Raw genomic sequence first — 18,287 nt, 5'->3', positions numbered from 1 at the left:
TGTGACTTAGTGACTGGCCCTGTGCGGTGGCATCGCGGTCCATCCTCTGCCCTGCGTGACCGAGGGGCCAGCACGTCGCCTCCTCCATGCGACAGGCCCCCGTGCTGGCAGGGGAGAGGCCCAGTGAACGCACGGACTGACGCTTCACGATGGCATTTTTCTGTTTGAATAGCTGCAAATGCCCGGAGCCTTCATTCTGCGATAATTACCATATTTGTGAGAACTTTCTGCACCACCGGAGAGAAAACAGAATTCAAAATTACCAAGCAAAATCATCTTGAAAACCCAGTGTCTTGGAAGCCAATTTACTCTCCCCTAAGCCTGCCTGCTGGATTCTGCCGGACAGCCGCGCGCGGGCCCCTCCAATTACGTGGACCTCTCGGTTCCACCCTCCAAAGGCGTCCATCGCCTCGCAGACTCCGGCCTCCGAGAAGTGCAGCAGAAACCTGGGAAGCCGGTCCCCAGCACACCGGATGCGCAGGGTCCCGCCCCCTCCAGAAGGAAGGCACCCAGGGGAGGGGACGCCTGCGCTCTCAGGCGCACCCGTCACCACGAGCTCGCCGTGAGCGCTGGTGAGACGCCCGATTCTCCAAAAGCCCCCTTTTAAGGTCTATGGATGCTGGAATCCCTTTAATCCCCAAATTTCCGTGACACCCTCCTTTCGATACTCTCCGTTGACGGTCTGGTTTAAGACTCGGTCCGCAAAGGTCCCCGAGCCATCGCCCACTGTGTGGCTGCACAGTCTGCAGCCGAAGTGCTCGATGTCCTCACTCACCACGTGCTGTACACCCTACGCAAAACTCACCAAGTCCTCGCTGCCCAGAAAATCCCTTTGCTTGAGCAGCTGCCACCACCCTTCAGGGTTCAGCCTGGCCTTTGACTCCTCCCGGCGGCATTCCCGGGCCCCGATTCAGAGCTGGGAGTTCCTATCAGCCCGTCCCACCACACCCTGTGCTCCCCACACACAGGACACGCATGTGGCACTGCAACTTCCCGTCTCTCTGTGTGGCCACCAAACTGCCGCTCTGAAGACAGCCAGTGGGTCCAGCGCCTTCAGAGACCCCAGTGTCCAGCGGACCGCCGCTCACACACGGTGCTCAATAAATATGTAAAGAATGAGCACACGAGCACTTTGGTAATGAGTGAACAGTCGAATATTTGATAACTGCCGTAATAACGGGCTCCTCAAGTGCAAAGTAAAATGCTTAAGAAAACAACGTCTAATGAAGCATTTTTGAGCCAATCAGAATATACCCACTCTTAATTCAAGCCTAGTTTGTTCTACTCATTTAATGGAGTTGGCTAAATAGAAACTCAAATAAGTGCTCGTTAATTATACTAATTAACAAATGGCTGAAATGAAACACACAGCTGTGTGAGGCCCAGGTAGAACCTAGCGTGACTGAGGGCAGGCGGCAGGTGCATGGGCGGGCAGGGAGCTTCGCAGGGGGAGGGAGGGCTCTGTTGCCCAGCACCTGTGGGGAGGGGCGGGGAGGAGGGGAAGCTCTGTCTGAGGTTTCTCCCTCACTCCTAGTGTGGACAACAAGGGCATACCAGAGTCAGCACAGAGAGGAAAGACCTCGGCCCCGGGGACCCACCGGAGGCTCTCCCAGACGCGTGAAGACAGCCAGCAGAAGATGCATCTTCATCCTTGTTTTCTTTCACAAAGGGACGTATCTGGCCAGCGTGTCATCACAGGCCTTTCAGCGACGCTGGGATCCGCAGTCCAGCTCCGAAGGCCCTTCCTTGGGTGAGCCCTCCTTGAACCCTTGAACCATGATTCCTTCCCGGAATCACGGCGCTGTTACTTGGGGACTGGGGCGGGGATTTGATTTATGCCCCAGAACCTTCCAGAACTCAGGCTGTCTGAGGACAGCAACTCCTTCTGGGCTTTGTTGCCCACAGCGTGCCCAGGTCCCAGTACGGAGTCTTACACACAGCAGGTGCTCAGAGAGAGCTGACGGGCAGTGACCACAGCGGTCCCTTCTCCCTATGGGAGCCGGCTGAGTCTAACGGATTCCCACTTCCATTCTGATGGCTTTGGAAGGTGACGGGAACAGAAATCACCCACACAAGGTGAGAAGTCTTTTTTTTTTTTTTAAAGATTTATTTATTTACTTGAAAGTCAGAGTTACACAGAGAGGAGAGACAGAGAGAGAGAGAGACAGACAGACAGACAGACAGAGAGGTCTTCCATCCGATAGTTCACTCCCCAGATGTCTGCAATGGCCGGAGCTGCGCCAGGAGCCAGGGCGTTAACCCACTGCGCCACAGTGCTGGCCCCAAGGAGAGAAGTCTATTGAGAGATTTTCCTTACCTTCAAGTAAAACTCAGTGAGGATGAATTGATTCGAAGCCTCTCAGGAGGAGTTGAAGTCTGGGGTTGGCCTGGGTGTCCTGGAGACCTTGAAGCCTGATCCTGATTTACCTAACCCCGAGGGAGGTGTATCAGGCAGAGGCAAACAAGCAAACAAAACCCACCAAAATGACCAACTCCTTGCGTTATTCATACAGTCAGCGCACAAAGGTGATCAGGCACCGATCAGCAGAGATCATAGTAATAGAAACAGACCAGCAAGAAGGTCAGGTGTTAGTCTACAGCGTACAACATGCTTGGACGACAGGAAACCCGTCTCCACCCTTCTACGTATTTTAAGCCGAAGGACCGTGAAGACGCTACCTACCCAGACTGGTGATAAAATGGCACGGCGGCTTTGTTCAAAGAGTAGTCTGGCCGCTCTTCCAAAAGCCCACGTTAAGAGTTACCTTCGGGTTGGGCGACGGCACTCCTGGGTGTGTGCGGGGGGCTGAGAGCACACGTCCGCACGGACGTTCATGGCAACATCGCTCCTAATGAAGAAGAGCGCCAACAACCTAACCGCCCACCACGGACACTTCTGTCCGAGCAGTGCAGTGGCCCCAAGGCGCGGCTGCAGGTTAAGCTGCCCCTTGGGATGCGGGCATCCCGTGCGGGAGCTCAAGTTCCAGTCCTAGGTGCTGTTTCTGATCCAGGTTCCTACTAATGCGCCTGGGAGGACAGTGGGAGAATGCTCAAGTCTGTGGGCCCCGGCCACCCCTGTGGGAGGCGGGGAGGGAGCTCCTGGCTCCTGGCTTCACGCCTGGCCCAGTTCTAGCTGTTGTGGCCATGAGGAGAGCAAACCAACGGATGGAAGCTCTCTCTCTTTGCCTCTCCTTCTTTCTCTGTCAGCCTGCCTTTCAAATATGTAAATAAATGTTTGTTTTTTTTTTTAAAGAAAAAGAATAAGGCACTGATGCACGCTACAGGGCGACTGAACCTCAGAAACATTACGCTGAGTCAAAGAAGTGAGACACAAGCTACGCAGGAGCCGTGGCGCCATTTACACCAAGTCCCCAGAGCAGGTCAGTGCACGGACACAGACGTACATTAGTGGTGCCAGGGCCTGAGAACGGGGAGTGGACAGTGGCTGCTCACCCCTGTCCACACACTAAAAGCCACTGAATCCCACACCTTAAACGGTCAAGTTCGTGATAAGTGAACCTTACCTTGATTTCCAAGGCTCCGTGGGACCAGTCGAGCAAGAGAACATTGTAGCCTTCAATGAATACATTGAACCACTCCCAGCGGTTTGCTAGGAGAATGCCTTCTAGTTTACTTGCTCTTTTTCTTTTTGAAAGACTTGTTTTTTTGAAAGGCAGAATGACAGAAAGGAGGGAGAGACAGACAGACAGAGACTGATCTTCTCTCTACTGGTTCAGCCCCCAAACAGCTGGAGCAGTCGAGGCTGGGTCAGCTGCAAGCCAGGGCCCAGAACTCCGTTAGAGTCTCTCACACAGGGGCCGGGGCGCAGCTCCTCGAATGTCACCTGCTGTCTTCCTGGGGCACGGGACCAGGGAGCTGGGCCAGAAGCAGAGCTGGGCCGTAGAAGTGACCGAGTCCGCGGGGCCACGGTGCCGGCCACCCCTCGCCCTTGGCGCAGTAAGGCCTCTGTGTTCACCTGTTCGCCACGCTCCCCAGCACAGGCACGCCTGGACATGGCGGCACCAATATCAGCCTACGGGCAGTCATACAGAGCTATGCAGTTAGTGAAGCACACTAACTGAATTACAAACTTGATGGGATTATCAGACAGCCGGCTGAAAGTGAGTTTGGTGGTAGGTTGGAAAACAATGAGATGTTCTTGGGTGGGGGTCAAATTTATTTTCAAACGGTTCAGCAAAAACTTGTTCCTACAACGCACGTGTAGACTCAAACGTGTTCAGCAGGAGAGAGAGGAAGCACAGCTGGAAACCGTGGGTATTCAACGCACCACTGCACACTCTCCCGGACACCAGCCACTGCTGTCCTGCCACCGCGGCACGCGGCGGCTCTCAGCTTCTCCAGATCTCTGCTCCTGCGGCCCAGGGCTCTGCCACACCCACTCCCTTGTGAATTCCGTCAGTCCCATGGCTTTAAATAACCAGACACGAACTCCTGGCCTCCGTCCCGATCTGGACCTCTCAGATCCAGCCATTGAACTAGCATCCCCACCGGATTATCTGGCAAACATCTGAAATTCGGCAAACCCAAAAACGAGCTCGAACCTCAGTGGCTGGCAGCTCCAGGCTGCTTCGGCCGCTCGGACCGGCCCGGTGGGCTCGCTCCTGACCTAGCTGCCTCCCGTACGTCCTTGTGCGACTCCTTCAACGATCACTGCGCACGTTCGCCATCACGCTGCCCTGCTCTGAGCCTTCTCATTCGCTTCCCCGCTCCACCCACGTCCCTGCACCACGTTTCCCCACGGTCAGCGCGGTCGTTTAGAATCTAAACCACGCCCTGTCACTTTGCACCCTAAACCCACGGTGGTTTTTGTTTCACAGAGGAGAAGCGCGCGTGCCCACGCCACGCCCTGCTCTTGGTGCCCCCGCCCTGTCTACTGCTCGGCCCCGTGCGCGTCACTGCAGCCAGCACGGCCGCTGCCGCCCCTCCGACACGGCGAGCGTCCTCCGCGGCCTGCCAGCCCTGGCCCTGACCAGTCCTCTTTCTCCTAAACCCAGGTTACCTGCAAGAGGCGCCCAGGCGTTCCTGTCCTGTTTCCAATGTCCCGTATTTCTTCAACAATAACCTGTGGTCATTTTACCCTTCAGTGGGTAGCTGCTGGAACGGAGCGATGGGAACGTGGACCCATCGCACCATCCTCCGAAGAGTAAGCCAAAGCTGCCAGTGTGTTCCAGCCAGCAGCACGGTTGGGAACCGGCGTTCTAGAATTCCCACACTAGACCATTGCTCCCCATAAGTAGCAGACATTCCTCTTGGAAAGGCCACCTTAATGAATTAAAAACATACATGTAAGATGAAATATAGCAAATTTATTTTCTGAAATAGAAGGAAAAGGATTCACCTGAATTCACCTTGCAGAATTTGGCCTGCAGAACCCAGGACCTGCAGGAGAGCGAATGGCGCTCACGCCCCAGGCTGTCCTCCCAGGACCGGGCGGGGGCTCCACGCAGCCGGAAAACCCAGGGCTTCCCCTGCCGGCTCAGCCAACGGTCCTCGGTGCTCATTAGTGACTCGGGTCTTAGCCAGGCCTTCGCTGGAGCTCAGTCCAGCTCCGGTGAAGCAGAGAGCACAGAACAAGTTCTCGGCTTCAAACGAACTGCACCTGGTATCTGATCTAAACTTAGCAAAGGCGACATCGCTCTTTCAAAAATAAGCCACTCAGATGAACGCATTGCTGTGGAAGATACTAATGAGCTGACACGGGCACACTCCACTGTCCCCTCCCCGCCCCACAGTGACAAGGATCGGGACTCCCCCTCCCCCATCAGGTCTTTGGGAAGTGCAACCAGGAGTCCCAGGATCAGAGCAGCGGGGAGCCGCCCTCGCCCTCCCCGCCCTCCCCGCCCTCCCCGCCAGGCCCGCTCCCGCTCATGCTCAGCAGGTGGCTGTTGACCACGGTCAGCTCTTGGATCACCAGGCTCAGGTCCTCGTGTAACCTGGCGATGGCGTTCCTCACCTCCCCCAGGAGGACCTTGATGGAACTATTTGCTTCGGGGTCCCTAGGCGAGCTCCTGGTTGTCTGGAAACTAGAACAGGACAGAGAGGTGAAGCAGTCTAGGTTTTGGGTGGACAGCTCGACCCAGGTACTGCTGGTGAGGCGGCTCATCTGCTTGTTGGAGTCGGAGCTGCCCGGGGGAGCTTCCCCCGGGTCGGGGTTGCCATTCTCGTCGTTGGCCGAAGACGTGGGGCTCTCGGGGGCAAAGGGGCAGCGGGCCTGGGCGGGTGCAGCTCCGTCTTTGCGGGAGGTGGAGGAGGGCTGCTCATGGGGCAGAGTCCAGAAGGAAGGTCCGGCCAGAAGCGGGTGCAGGAGCTGAGCGGACTTCTCCGGAGAGGCGGACTCCGGCGATGACAGGGACAGCGTGGAAAGGGACGAGGTGCCCTCGGACGTGGCTGACGCTGAAAAGCGCAAGAGAAGGGTTTATCAACACGCGGTGAGAGGGATCGCTGGAGGAATTTCGTACTGCGAACTCTGCCTCTCTGAGAAGTCTCTACATGCATACCCTACTTCGAATTTTACACGTTAAATATTCATAACACGCCTCCCCTCTCCAAGAAAGAACCCAGGGCAGGAAACAGAGAACCCAGATGGATCAGATGTCCATACCACCGCAGCAGGCCGATCGACATTCACCGTGACCCTCCAACCCTGCCAGCAGGTTTTCACGGCACCTGAGTCAGGCACAGGAGGGCGTTAGCCCCCCACCGCCCGCGGCCGTGGCGCTGTAAGCTGATATTTAAAGCAGAGTCGCATTTTAGATTCTTTCATTCGTTTTTTCCCCTTTCAGAGACGATGGCAAAATGAGCTGCCGACCACAGAGTACCCCAGGGCCGTGCGTCGGGCTCCAAGCGCCAGAGGGCGGAGCCTCACTCATCTGAGCTCCACAACGCCTCGGCACACACACGTTCTTCTCACCAAGAAATCACACGTAAAATCAAAAGCATTCTATTTTCCAAAAGCCTAGATTTGAGACGATTCTTACTTCTTTTCAGACAAACCCGTACGCAGTCACTTCTCTGGGACTTGGCTGAGCGTCCCTCTCTCTCTGACTGTGGGAGGAGCAGGCCAGCCCTGACATTGGGCGGCCTGTGGAAACGCGCTCCTCCTCCAGGCAGACCGCGGGGTTGCGGGTTCCCAAACACGGGGCCTTCACGCCCTCCTTGAACTTCCTGTGCGTTACGTTCAAGTGATACAAATTGGTGAAATCAGATTCTAAAGTCTTTGCAAGCAACGGCGACCCTGGCACCTTTTCACAGAGAGACTTACTCCCTGCAAGTCACAGAACACGGACACGCACGCTCACTGCTTGGCTCGCGAGGCTTCTCTGTATTGTATTTTCGCTTTACATATTCATGACGCCTCTGAGACTCAGTTGGATCTCCTTTAAGAAAATGTGGCCAGGACAGGTGGCTCCGAGTGCCTGCTTCACAGCCCCGCACGGCCCATCTCCACTTCTCAGGACAATTTCCAACCACACGGCTTCCTGGAGCGAAATGAGTTTTCGCCGCTGCTGGAACCACACAAGGACGGGAAGGCAGGAGCCTTCGCCCGGCAGCCGCCAATCAAACCAAGGCCAGGCTAACCCAGCCATTCCCTCGGCGGGGCAAAAGCTGGTCCACGGCAGGGCGGGCGGCGCGGAAGTCTGCGTGCCTGCATTGGAGCGACACTGTCGCGCCGTGGACGGCTGGCCTCCTGCACTGGCTCGGCTTTCCACATCCGCGCGTCCGCTCTCCGCTCTCGCGCGGCCACTAGGAAGGACCCCGAGAAGCCAGGATCCTGGGAGCTCGCGTGACTGCGCTCTCCCTGCAGGCCGGATGGTCATCTGTTACACACGGAAGCCCTTTGCTCAGAGTTCTGGGAGCCCCGGTCACTGCTGTCTTGTTCCCGGCTCTGCTGCTCAGGACTTGGAGCCGTTTAGCTCGTCTTGTTTTGTTTTGTTTTTAGTTTGAGGTTTGTTTACTTATTTGAAAGGCAGAGACACAAGAGAGGGAGAGAGGGAGAGCGGGAGCGAGGGTTAGTGAGCTCATCTCTGTCTGCTGGTTCCTCTCCGAATGGCTGGGCTGGGCCAAAGCCAGGAGTCAGGAGCTCCATGCGGGTCTCCTACGTGGGTGCAGGGCCCAAGGACCTGGACCATCCTCCACTGTTCTCCCAGGCCACAGCAGAGAGCTGGATCAGAAAAGGGGCAGCTGGGACTGGGGCCAGCACTCTGATGTGGAGGCTGGGGTTGCAGGCAATGGCTTAACCTGCTCTGCCCAAGAAAAACTGTCGCTTCACAGCATGTCTCCTCCAAGCTCTGTGTTTGTTTTTTGTCTCAGTGGGTCTTGATACGTCTCCTCTAGATGTCTGGCATTCCTTGTTATTTGGTGACGACCAAGAATGGCGAATTAAAAACCCGTGGTGAGCTCCGGGTGTGGTAAAGGACCCGTGGACTTCCAGGTCAGTGTGCGGTCCCAGGCCGGGAGCCACCATGCTTTGTTCTGGGGCGAGGCAGGTTTTCCTAGCCCTGCCCAGGGTGGGAGGGGCCGGCTGCCAGGGCTGGAAGGTATGCAGGGTTCCGCCTCTGGTTTGCCTGCCGTCCCTAACCCTGCAGTCGTGGTTCAAGTACCCACATCCCACCTCCAGATTCTGCCAAGGGCGGAGGTGGGCAGGTCTTCAAGGCAACTGTTCATTGTTGGGCAAGATGGAGAATTCGAAGGGCCTAATTGCTTTTCAAACTGCTGTTTCCTAATGCTTTTTGGGCGTCAATTACAGAACATGTGTGTGCGTGCGTGTGTATATGTGTGTTTAAACATTTATTTTATCTTTATTTGAAAGGCAGAGTTACAGACAGACAGGGAGAGAGAACTGGGCAGGGAGGGAGTGGCGAGAGATCTTCCACCTGCTGGTTCACTCCCCAGATCCCCAAATGACTGCAAAGGTTAGGGCTCAGCCAGACCGACTTCAGGTTCTGCTGCTTTCCCAGGCACATTAGAAGGGGCTGGATGGGAAGTGGAGCAGCCGGGACTCCCACCTGTTCCTATATGGATAACGGCACTGCAGGAGGCAGCTTTACCTGCTATGCCGCACGCTGGCCCTGGAATAGCTTTTATAATCTCATTTTTTAATTTTTATTTTTTAAAGATTTATTTATTTATTTGAAAGAGTTACACAGAGAGAGAAGGATAGGCAGAGAGAGAGTGAGAGAGAGAGAGAGAGAGAGAGAGAGAGAGAGAGGTCTCCCATCCGATGGTTCACTCCCCAGTTGGCCGCAACGGCCAGAACTGCACTGTTCCAAAGCCAGGAGCCAGGAGCTTCTTCTGGGTCTCCCACGCGGGTGCAGGGCCCAAGGACTTGGGCAATCTTCTACTGCTTTCCCAGGCCATAGCAGAAGCTGGATCAGAGGTGGAGCAGCCGCGTCTCGAACTGGTGCCCATATGGGATGCTGGCGCTTTAGGCCAGGGCGTTAACCTGCTGTGCCACAGCGCTGGCCCCTATAATCTCATTTTAAATACAAGAGTCTATCAAAAAGTTCTCAGAAAATGAAATTAGAAGATACTTTTTTTTTTTGTTTTGTTTTTGACAGGCAGAGTGGACAGTGAGAGAGACAGAGATAAAGGTCTTCCTTTTGCCATTGGTTCACCCTCTAATGGCCGCCACGGCCGGTGCGCTGTGGCCGGCGCACCGCGCTGATCCGAAGGTAGGAGCCAGGCGCTTCTCCTGGTCTCCCATGGGGTGCAGGGCCCAAGCACTCGGGCCATCCTCCACTGCACTCCCGGGCCACAGCAGAGAGCTGGCCTGGAAGAGGGGCAACCGGGAGAAGATACTTTTCTTTTGGTGCCCCCTTGTCCCCTCAAACTGACATCCATGCATACGAGTATGAGCGAAGAAATCTCCAAGGGAAAACCTGTCCCAAGTTCACAAAGCTAAGAGTGGCAGAGACAGGATTCAAACGTGAGTCTCCTTGGCGTCCAAGCAGGTCTTAACCATGACCCTATGCTTCTGTATACTAGAAGTATGCACTCTATTAGAGAATTGTGCTATACCCCGAGTGTAAGACAGAGAGCAGGCAGCCAGGACGCGGAGGGACACGGCATTTTATCTGTAGGGAACAGGTGATGGACCTGCTAATCTGTATCCAGAGAGACAGCAGGAGAGAGGACAAGAGGCAGGACTTACTTGTGTGAAGACAGTCACAAAGACCTAGGGTCTTCCACTTCTCTTATTGTACATGAGTTAGAACTGGGTTTAATAGATGAAAGTAACAGGACAAGCAGAGTTAGTCCAATTAATAAAAGAACTTTGATTTTTAAAAAATTTATTTGAAAGTCAGAGTTAGAGAGAGATAGGAGAGGCAGAGAGAGAGAGAGAGAGATAGGAGAGAGAGAAAGAGAGAGAGGTCTTCCATCTGCTGGTTCACTCCCCAGATGGCTGCAATGGCTGGAGCTGTGCCGATCCAAAGCCAGAAGCCAGGAGCTTCTTCCAGGTCTCCCATGTGAGTGCAGGGGCCCAAGGACTTGGGCCATCTTCTACAGCTTTCCCAGGCCATAGAAAAGAGAGAGATCGGAAGTGGAGCAGCCGGGACTGGAACCAGAGCCCATATGGGATGCCGGCACTGCAGGCAGCGGCTTTACTCACCACGCCACAGTGCCGGCCCCAGTAAAAGAACTTTCTAAAGTCGTGGTTCTCTACACATGCCAGGCACTGCTGAGTGTCTCGCTGCTCATGGAGGCCAGGCGCGGTGACCACGACCGTGTGGCAGGAGAGCGCCTGGCACCACGCAGCCATTGGAGGACAGCACCGGTGCCTGGAGGTGAGTCTCGGACTCCAGGAAGCGGCAGGGCTGTCAGCGCAGGAGCTCCTGCTGCGTGTGGACACGGGAGGACTCTGCTTCCCCCGCCTGCCCACCTTTCGCCTGCTCTGTGGCTGCGACGCTGACGGACTGGCTTACCACTGTTTACGGCTGTGCAGCTTTGATTCTTAGGCTACATGATGCTTTCGCTTCTAAAAAGCCACTCGTCTCTAATTGCTGCACATCAATTTGCTTTTGTTTCCAAACACTCTGCAGCTGTACCACACGCCCAGCTGAAATCCAGGGCGCGTCTCCGCTGCCCGTTGGCTTCCCTTCTCTGGCTCCCTGCAGCAGTTGTCTGGATATCTTGCTACATTCACCCTCTCCCTACAGCCCATTCAATGGTGCTGACATGCAGCGAGTATCAGAGAGAAGATGCAATAAATGTTATCTTAACATTTTTGTGGGGGCCAGAGCTGTGGTGTAGTGCGTGAAGCCACCGCCTGCAGTGCCGGCAGCCCATATGGGCGCCGGTTCAAGACCCGGCTGCTCCACTTCCGATCCAGCTCTCTGCTGTGGCTTGGGAAAACAGTAGAAGATGGCCCAAGTCCTTGGGCTCCTGTACCCATGTGGGAGACCCAGAAGAAGCTCCTGGCTCCTGGCTTTGGATCGGCGCAGTTTTGGCCATTGTGGCCATTTGGGGAGTGAACAAGCAGATGGAAGACCTCTCTTTCTCTCTCTGCCTCTCTGTAACTTTGCCTTTCAAATAAATAAATCTTTAAAAAAAATTTTGTGAGGTGTATGCAGGCCAATTGAGCTTGTGTGATGACAACATATGGATAAAATTATTCCAAATGTTGATAGGTATGTTTATTTATATTCATAAATAATAAAAAAAATCAGTTAATTATATTACAGCTTTAAATTTAAAAAGCATTTAGAAGAATGGTGCTAGCAAAATAGGTACTACTGCCTGGGATACTGGCATCCCCTATGTGTACCTGTCCGTGTCTTGGCTGCTCCACTTCTGACCCAGCTCCCTGCTAATGGCCTGGGGAAAGCAGAAGAACATGGTCCAAGTGTTTGGGCCCCTGCCACCCACGTGGGAGGCCTAGATGAAGCTCCCGGCTTCATCCTGGCCCAGCTCTGGCTATGGTAGCCATCTGGGGAGTGAACCATTGGATGGAAGCTCTCTCTCTGTCTTTCCTTCTCTCTCCAACTCTGACTTTCAAATAAATAAATAAATCTTTAAAAGAAATAAAATGACGCATTTCTAGAAATGCTTAAAAACCCTTATTTGCTATAAGCGTACATTCTCCTGCGAGCATTGGTCCTTGATTGACAGTTCGTGTACAACGGAGGATTTTATTTTCGTTCTCTCATTCATCTCTTGCAGTGTTCTTAGCTGATGTACAACGGCTGTCATGTTAACTACACACACACACTGTTCTGATTTTTATTCTGTGGTTAAAAATTCCAACAGTTTACACAAGTGTTCCTAGCGGAATTATCTGTCATAGCCAACATGTGGAAACAAGTGTAGTCACTGATGCGTGGATAAGCGGAACGTATGTAACTGTGTCATGGAGTGTTACCGAGCCATGGAGAGAAGTGAGCTGGTGATGACGCTGCGGCACGGAGGACCCGGCTGAGGGAAGCCACAGCTCACAGGCCGCCTTCACAGGGAACGTCCGGGACGCGTAAATCCACGAGACGGGGAGTCCATCAGCAGCCGCCAGGAGCTAAGGGGAGGGGACCAGGGAGCGAACTTTCCCAGGGGACGAAAATGTTCCAGAACATGTGGCGATGACCGAACAGGTCCAAGAATATCCTGAAAATGACCAAACTGTGCTCTTTAGAAAGGTGCGTTTTATAGTATATGAATTAGTCCTCAATTGTTAAAAAAAGCATACCATTTGAAAATTTATTTTAATGTCATTATTGTAAGTAAGTTACATAAAATAAACAGATTAAAAAGCCCCTAAACCACTTCAATTTTTAGTGGGAAAAGCAGGTCACAGGACTAAAGGTGAGGTTTCTCACTTGTCTTGGAAGCATAACTTTGGTTCACTCAGCTTGAAAGACGGCCCCTGGCCACATGGCAGTGGGCAGAGCGGCCGGGGCGCTTCCCTGGAGGGTGCGGGGCGCCCCCACCCCACCCTGGGGCGCTTCCCTGGAGGGTGCGGGGCAGGCTCAGCTGAGCGGCCTGAGAGGGAACCCCGGGCTGCCGGCGCTTGCTACCACCCTCCACCCTCCGTGTTCCCTCAGGGAAACTGAGTCGCTCTGGCTAGGAAGTCCTTTACAGACAGAAAGGGAAGGGCAGCCCAAGGCTCTGCTGCGCCTCACGCAGGGTTCCCCTCACTGGCAAGAGTGAACGGCACAGCGGCTGTCCCGGACAGCTCCTCCCGAGGCCCCCGGCACAGGGAGCCGTGGGCCGACCGAGGGCGAGGCCAGCGAGAACGGCCGCCAATACGAGAGCGGAGATCTTTTTAGTGTGCATGGTAAAAAATGATTTGAAAGAGCAGTCTGAGCTACAGATAAGTAACATAAAACCTGACCTGAGGAGAAAGAACAGTCTGTCCCGGGAGCAGTTATTTATGATCAAGAGGTCAAGTGAGGTCACGGCAGCCAATGTGTCTCGCTTGGTCCATACCTGAAGGTGGAGCAGCTGGCCGCTTCAACACCATCACTCACCGTCCACACCCGCTGCGGCGTGCACCCTCTCACCGTCCACACCCGCTGTGGCGTGTGCCCTCTCACCGTCCACACCCGCTGTGGCGTGCGCCCTCTCACCGTCCACACCTGCTAAAGTGTGAACTCTTTCACCGTCCACACCTGCTAAAGTGTGAACTCTCTCACGGTCCACACCCGCTGTGGCATGCCCCCTCTCACCGTCCACACCCGCTAAACTGTGAACTCTCTCACCGTCCACACCTGCTAAAGTGTGCGTGTGCAAATGGTCTTCCACTTGCCCTGCTCAGTGTCTCCAAAGAGTTTATAGCAGCAGATCCAGCCCCTCAGCCCAGGAGTTCTTCAACCAAAACCGGGAAACAGAGCCCATCTTGTCCATTCCCCAGCCCCCGGAGTGACACCAGTGTCCGTGGAGACGAGCCTGCCCCCCACAGGACCTGCACCGCCCCTCTGGCACGCGGCGGGTCTGTGCTCCTCTGAAGTCTTGCTCTCCGGATCGCCTGCCTCTCGCTTATGTCCGCTCCCCCTTTCAAACGTCTCCCTGTGGCCTCACAGAAGCCACAGAGCCCACGACCCTCTTGTCTGGCATAGACTGCTCTTGTCCGTCACCCTGACCACTTCCCTGCCGCTCTCTTGCTGCGTGTATCCTGCCGTTCTTGGCCATTGGAGCCCTTTCCTGTAGAGGACCGGAGAGTAACATTCTAGGCTCTGTGGACACGGAGTCTTTGTCGCAACTGCTCTCTGCACAGAAGCGGCCAAAGACAAGAAGCAATCAGCACGTTGTTTGCAATAAAGCTTCGCTGACCCGCACAGGCAGGGAGCCAGCTTGGCCCCTGTCCTAATCCCCTTCCTGTGGAAACAGCCGCTCCTCCCGTGCCTGCACCCAGGCTGGCAGCACTGCTGGAGAAAAGCACAGGCCGCGCACCAGGGCGGACAGCCCCGCTCAGCAGCGCCCTCGTCCACCTCCTGCCCCTTGGCACACAAGCTCTGACAGAAGAAAGGGAGCCACTACCTGCAGGTGGCACCTGACTGGTTAAGACCAACAGTGACGACCCGCTCTGCTCCTGCCCACAGCCCTCAGGCCCAGGAGCTTCTGACTTTCTGGGTTCTGGACTCTGGTCTCCATCCCTCCGCTCGAGGTCCACCTGCGACCCCTGCCTGTCTCCCGCTACCTCATCCTCTGGGCTCTGTCTCTTGCCTGGTTTCCTAGAGCAGCCTCCAGTTTTCCCTCCCAAAGCCAATCTCATATTCCTAAAACGCCTTTGTAAAGTCATTTGCATGGCTTAAGACCCTAACGACTTGCACTGTTTTCAAACTAAAGTCCAAGCTTCTTCACCACACACACAAGGGGTCTCTAAAAAGTTCACGGCAAATGTGTGTCATGAGAACATTTTTTGGGCAACAAAATAAACTTATCCTGCAGTGACATTTTCTAGGACCTTCCTGTTCGGTTTCCTTTCCCAGTGTTTTCTTCCATCACTTCTTCATGAGCACTCTCCCTTTCTGCTCTGCCTGTGCTTGGTGGGGATGGTAAGGAACATGGCAGATCCACTCCCTGCCCGCTGGAGGCTGACACCCCAGCTGGAGAGAAAGGTATTCCAAGACCTGTGTGATGGCGCCTAAGCTGGGCTGACAGTGAGCAGGATGCCGAGAGCACGCGGTGGGTGATCAGAAACGGCCTCGTGGCTGGGAAATCCTGAAGCGGAGATGCTTGGGCAGGTGCGCACCGGGGCAGGAGGGTGCTTGGGCAGGTGCGCACTGAGGCAGGAGGGTGCTTGGGCAGGCGCGCACCGAGGCAGGAGGGTGCTCGGGCAGGTGTGCACCGAGACAGGGCTGAGGGTGCTTGGGCAGGTGCGCACCGAGGCAGGAGGGTGCTTGGGCAGGTGTGCACCGAGGCAGGAGGGTGCTTGGGCAGGTGCACACCGAGGCAGGAGGGTGCTTGGGCAGGTGCGCACCGAGGCAGGGCTGAGGATACTTGGGCAGGTGCGCACCGAGGCAGGGCTGAGGGTGCTTGGGCAGGTGCGCACCGAGGCAGGAGGGTGCTTGGGCAGGTGCGCACCGAGGCAGGAGGGTGCTTGGGCAGGTGCGCACCGAGGCAGGAGGGTGTTTGGGCAGGTGCGCACCGAGGCAGGAGGGTGCTTGGGCAGGTACACACCGAGACAGGGCTGAGGGTGCTTGGGCAGGTACACACCGAGGCAGGGCTGAGGGTGCTTGGGCAGGTGCGCACCGAGGCAGGGCGGAGGGTGCTTGGGCAGGTGCGCACCGAGGCAGGGCTGAGGATACTTGGGCAGGTGCGCACCGAGGCAGGGCTGAGGGTGCTTGGGCAGGTGCGCACCGAGGCAGGAGGGTGCTTGGGCAGGTGCGCACCGAGGCAGGAGGGTGCTTGGGCAGGTGCGCACCGAGGCAGGAGGGTGCTTGGGCAGGTGCGCACCGAGGCAGGAGGGTGCTTGGGCAGGTACGCACCGAGGCAGGAGGGTGCTTGGGCAGGTGCGCACCGAGGCAGGGCTGAGGATACTTGGGAAGGTGCGCACCAAGGCAGGGCTGAGGCGGGAGTGCTTTGGGCCCAGGGAGGAGCAGGGGGCGGTGGTGAAGCTAGGGCATGCAGCAGACAAACGGTGCACGGCAGAAGCTGGGGCGCCCTGGCGGCTGGGAAGGCTGTTCGCCCAGTGCTCTGAGCTCTCAGTCCACAGTCCCAGGGTTCGCTGGCCTGGTCCCCCCGGCTGCTCTGTGGACAATGAAGTAGGGCTCCCCGGAATCTCCCACCTCAGTTACAAGTCTCTAGCACTCCTCCACCGAATGCCCCTTCTGGAAGGGTAGTTTATTTGTTCCAAAGAATAAATGGGAAACTGCTGCGAACTTTTAGAAGCAAAGCGGGGATTTTGAGGGTTAGAAGAGGGATGAGGGTCTGCAGTTCTACAAATGGAACTACAATACGTCCACCTGTGTAGCAACACTTACCTACCGAGTACCTGGCCCGCTCCGAGCACCTCCCCTGTTAAGTCGTTCAATGCCCGGCACGGCTCAACGTGGCAGTGATCTCTCCGCGCCTGTTCTGCTGCAGACGCTGAACGACAGATACACTCACGCGCGAGGAAGGCCTGCCGAAGCCATGCAGTCAGTGCCCGTGCTCTTAGGAACCAGGCCGTCTGCCTCCAGAGCCTGTGCCTCCGGACCTGTGCCATCCAGCAAACCAGGAGCCCTCACCTGGCCTTTCGGTGAGGTTTAGGGACATTGGATTTGTCCTCTAATCTCCCTTGAGAACTGACACCTTTGTGTCATCCCCAGGCAGGCTCATGCTTCCTCTTCTGGGAGGCAGGCACCTTTCAGACTGGGGGCCTCATGTTTGAGGCCGGCCAGTGGGCTGGGGACCTGTGGGCCCCTCGGACACGGGAGGACTGTCCCTCACAGGCAGGCTGCCGGCTGTGGCTGGAAAGCCTGTCTCCAGACCGAACGGCATCTCCTGTGCTGCATGTGTGACCTTGCGGCCTTAAACCACACCTTCAGGGCTGGTGCCATCTCTCACCCAGAGCTGGCAGGGGAAGGGGCTGAGCCCCTGGGGAGAGTCAGACTGGCTCCAGGAGACCCTGGCTATCTTGTGTGACCTTTGTGGCTTTAAATCACACCTCCAGGGTGGCTGCAATGTTCCACCCAGAGCTAGCAGAAGAGGGGGTCTGAGCCACTAAGGAGATGGACAGCCTCCAGGAGACCCCCACTGTCTCCATGAGCCCCAAGCCCATCAACATACAGTATGTGAAACCCCCGTCCAATGGGCACCCCCACAGAATGACCCCATGGAAAAAGCAGTATTGTCTTAGAAACCCGGGCCCCTTCCTCAGAGCCAGTGAACCGCTCGTGCACTCTGCCTGCTCTCCTCTGGGACCAGACGCTTTCTGTCACTTGCCAATCAAATAAAAGTTTCTTTTCTGTCAAATAAAAGTTTCTGCCTCTTTGCAAACTGTTCCCCGACTTGTTATTTCTATACTAAGCTGAGGAAAAGAACCCATGAGATTCGCTCTGGCAACCACCCTCGCCTCCGTGACTGGTAACAACGTTCTAAATAACTAAATACAAAAATAACCTGGGGCCTAACTTATCAACAGAGAAATTTTAAGAATTTTCAATAAATATTCTTAAATCTATCCATGCCACACACACATATTCTGTCTCCCTCCTTCCTGCCTATTAACAAAATTATAAGAAATAAGGGCCAAATGAATTTTTGAATAAATCAATGATAAAATATTATAATTAAGAATGTAGTAAGTGGGGCCAGTGTTGTGGCATAGCAGGTAAAGTCACCATCTGCAATGCTGGCGCTGGTCTGCATGTCCTAGCTGCTTCAGCCCCCTGCTAATGGTCCGGGAAGAGCAGCAGAAGATGGCCCAAATGTTTGGGCTTCTGCCACCCAAGTGGGAGACCCAGACGCAGCTCTGGTTCCTGGATTTGGCACGGCTCAACCCTAGCTGTTGCAGCCATCTGGAAAGTAAACCAGTGGATGGAAGAGCTCTCGCTCTCTCTCTCTCTCTCTCTCTCTCCCTCCCTCCCTCCCTCTCTCTGTAACTCTTTCAAATAAATCAATTAAAAAAAGAATAGAATAAGCAAGTCAGTCATTTAGGCACCAGAACAGTGGTTGGAGGGAAGTTACCAATTCTGGTGTCTTGCTGACAGCCAGTGTCTGGGAGGAGAGAAAACAAGGGGCAGGCTTGCATTAGAACCCATTCTTGCCTTAACTAAGCTGGTCCCGCCACAGAACTCACATGAGAGCTCCAGTCCCTGATCCAAATATTTTCCACTAAGCCCCACTTCTGAAAA

The 18,287-nt window shown here is 55.2% G+C and overlaps 1 protein-coding gene across 1 annotated transcript in view; it reads right to left on the bottom strand.

The window, feature by feature from the left end:
• Positions 1-5,818: 5,818 nt before the first annotated feature.
• ENTHD1 (ENTH domain containing 1) overlaps positions 5,819-18,287 on the bottom strand; it is a 144,782-nt gene continuing 132,313 nt past the window's right edge. Inside the window, exons 6-7 of the mRNA XM_062201876.1 lie at positions 10,698-10,817; positions 5,819-6,408 (exon numbers count right to left, since the gene is read on the bottom strand). Coding sequence (XP_062057860.1) covers positions 5,819-6,408; positions 10,698-10,817 — 710 coding nt within the window. The remainder of the gene's footprint in view (positions 6,409-10,697; positions 10,818-18,287) is intronic.

This window comes from Lepus europaeus, chromosome 10 (assembly GCF_033115175.1).
Source record: "Lepus europaeus isolate LE1 chromosome 10, mLepTim1.pri, whole genome shotgun sequence".
Classification (NCBI taxonomy): Eukaryota; Metazoa; Chordata; class Mammalia; order Lagomorpha; family Leporidae; genus Lepus; species Lepus europaeus.
Note: the sequence above shows the minus strand (reverse complement) of the source record. Positions and strands in the feature narration are given on the sequence as shown.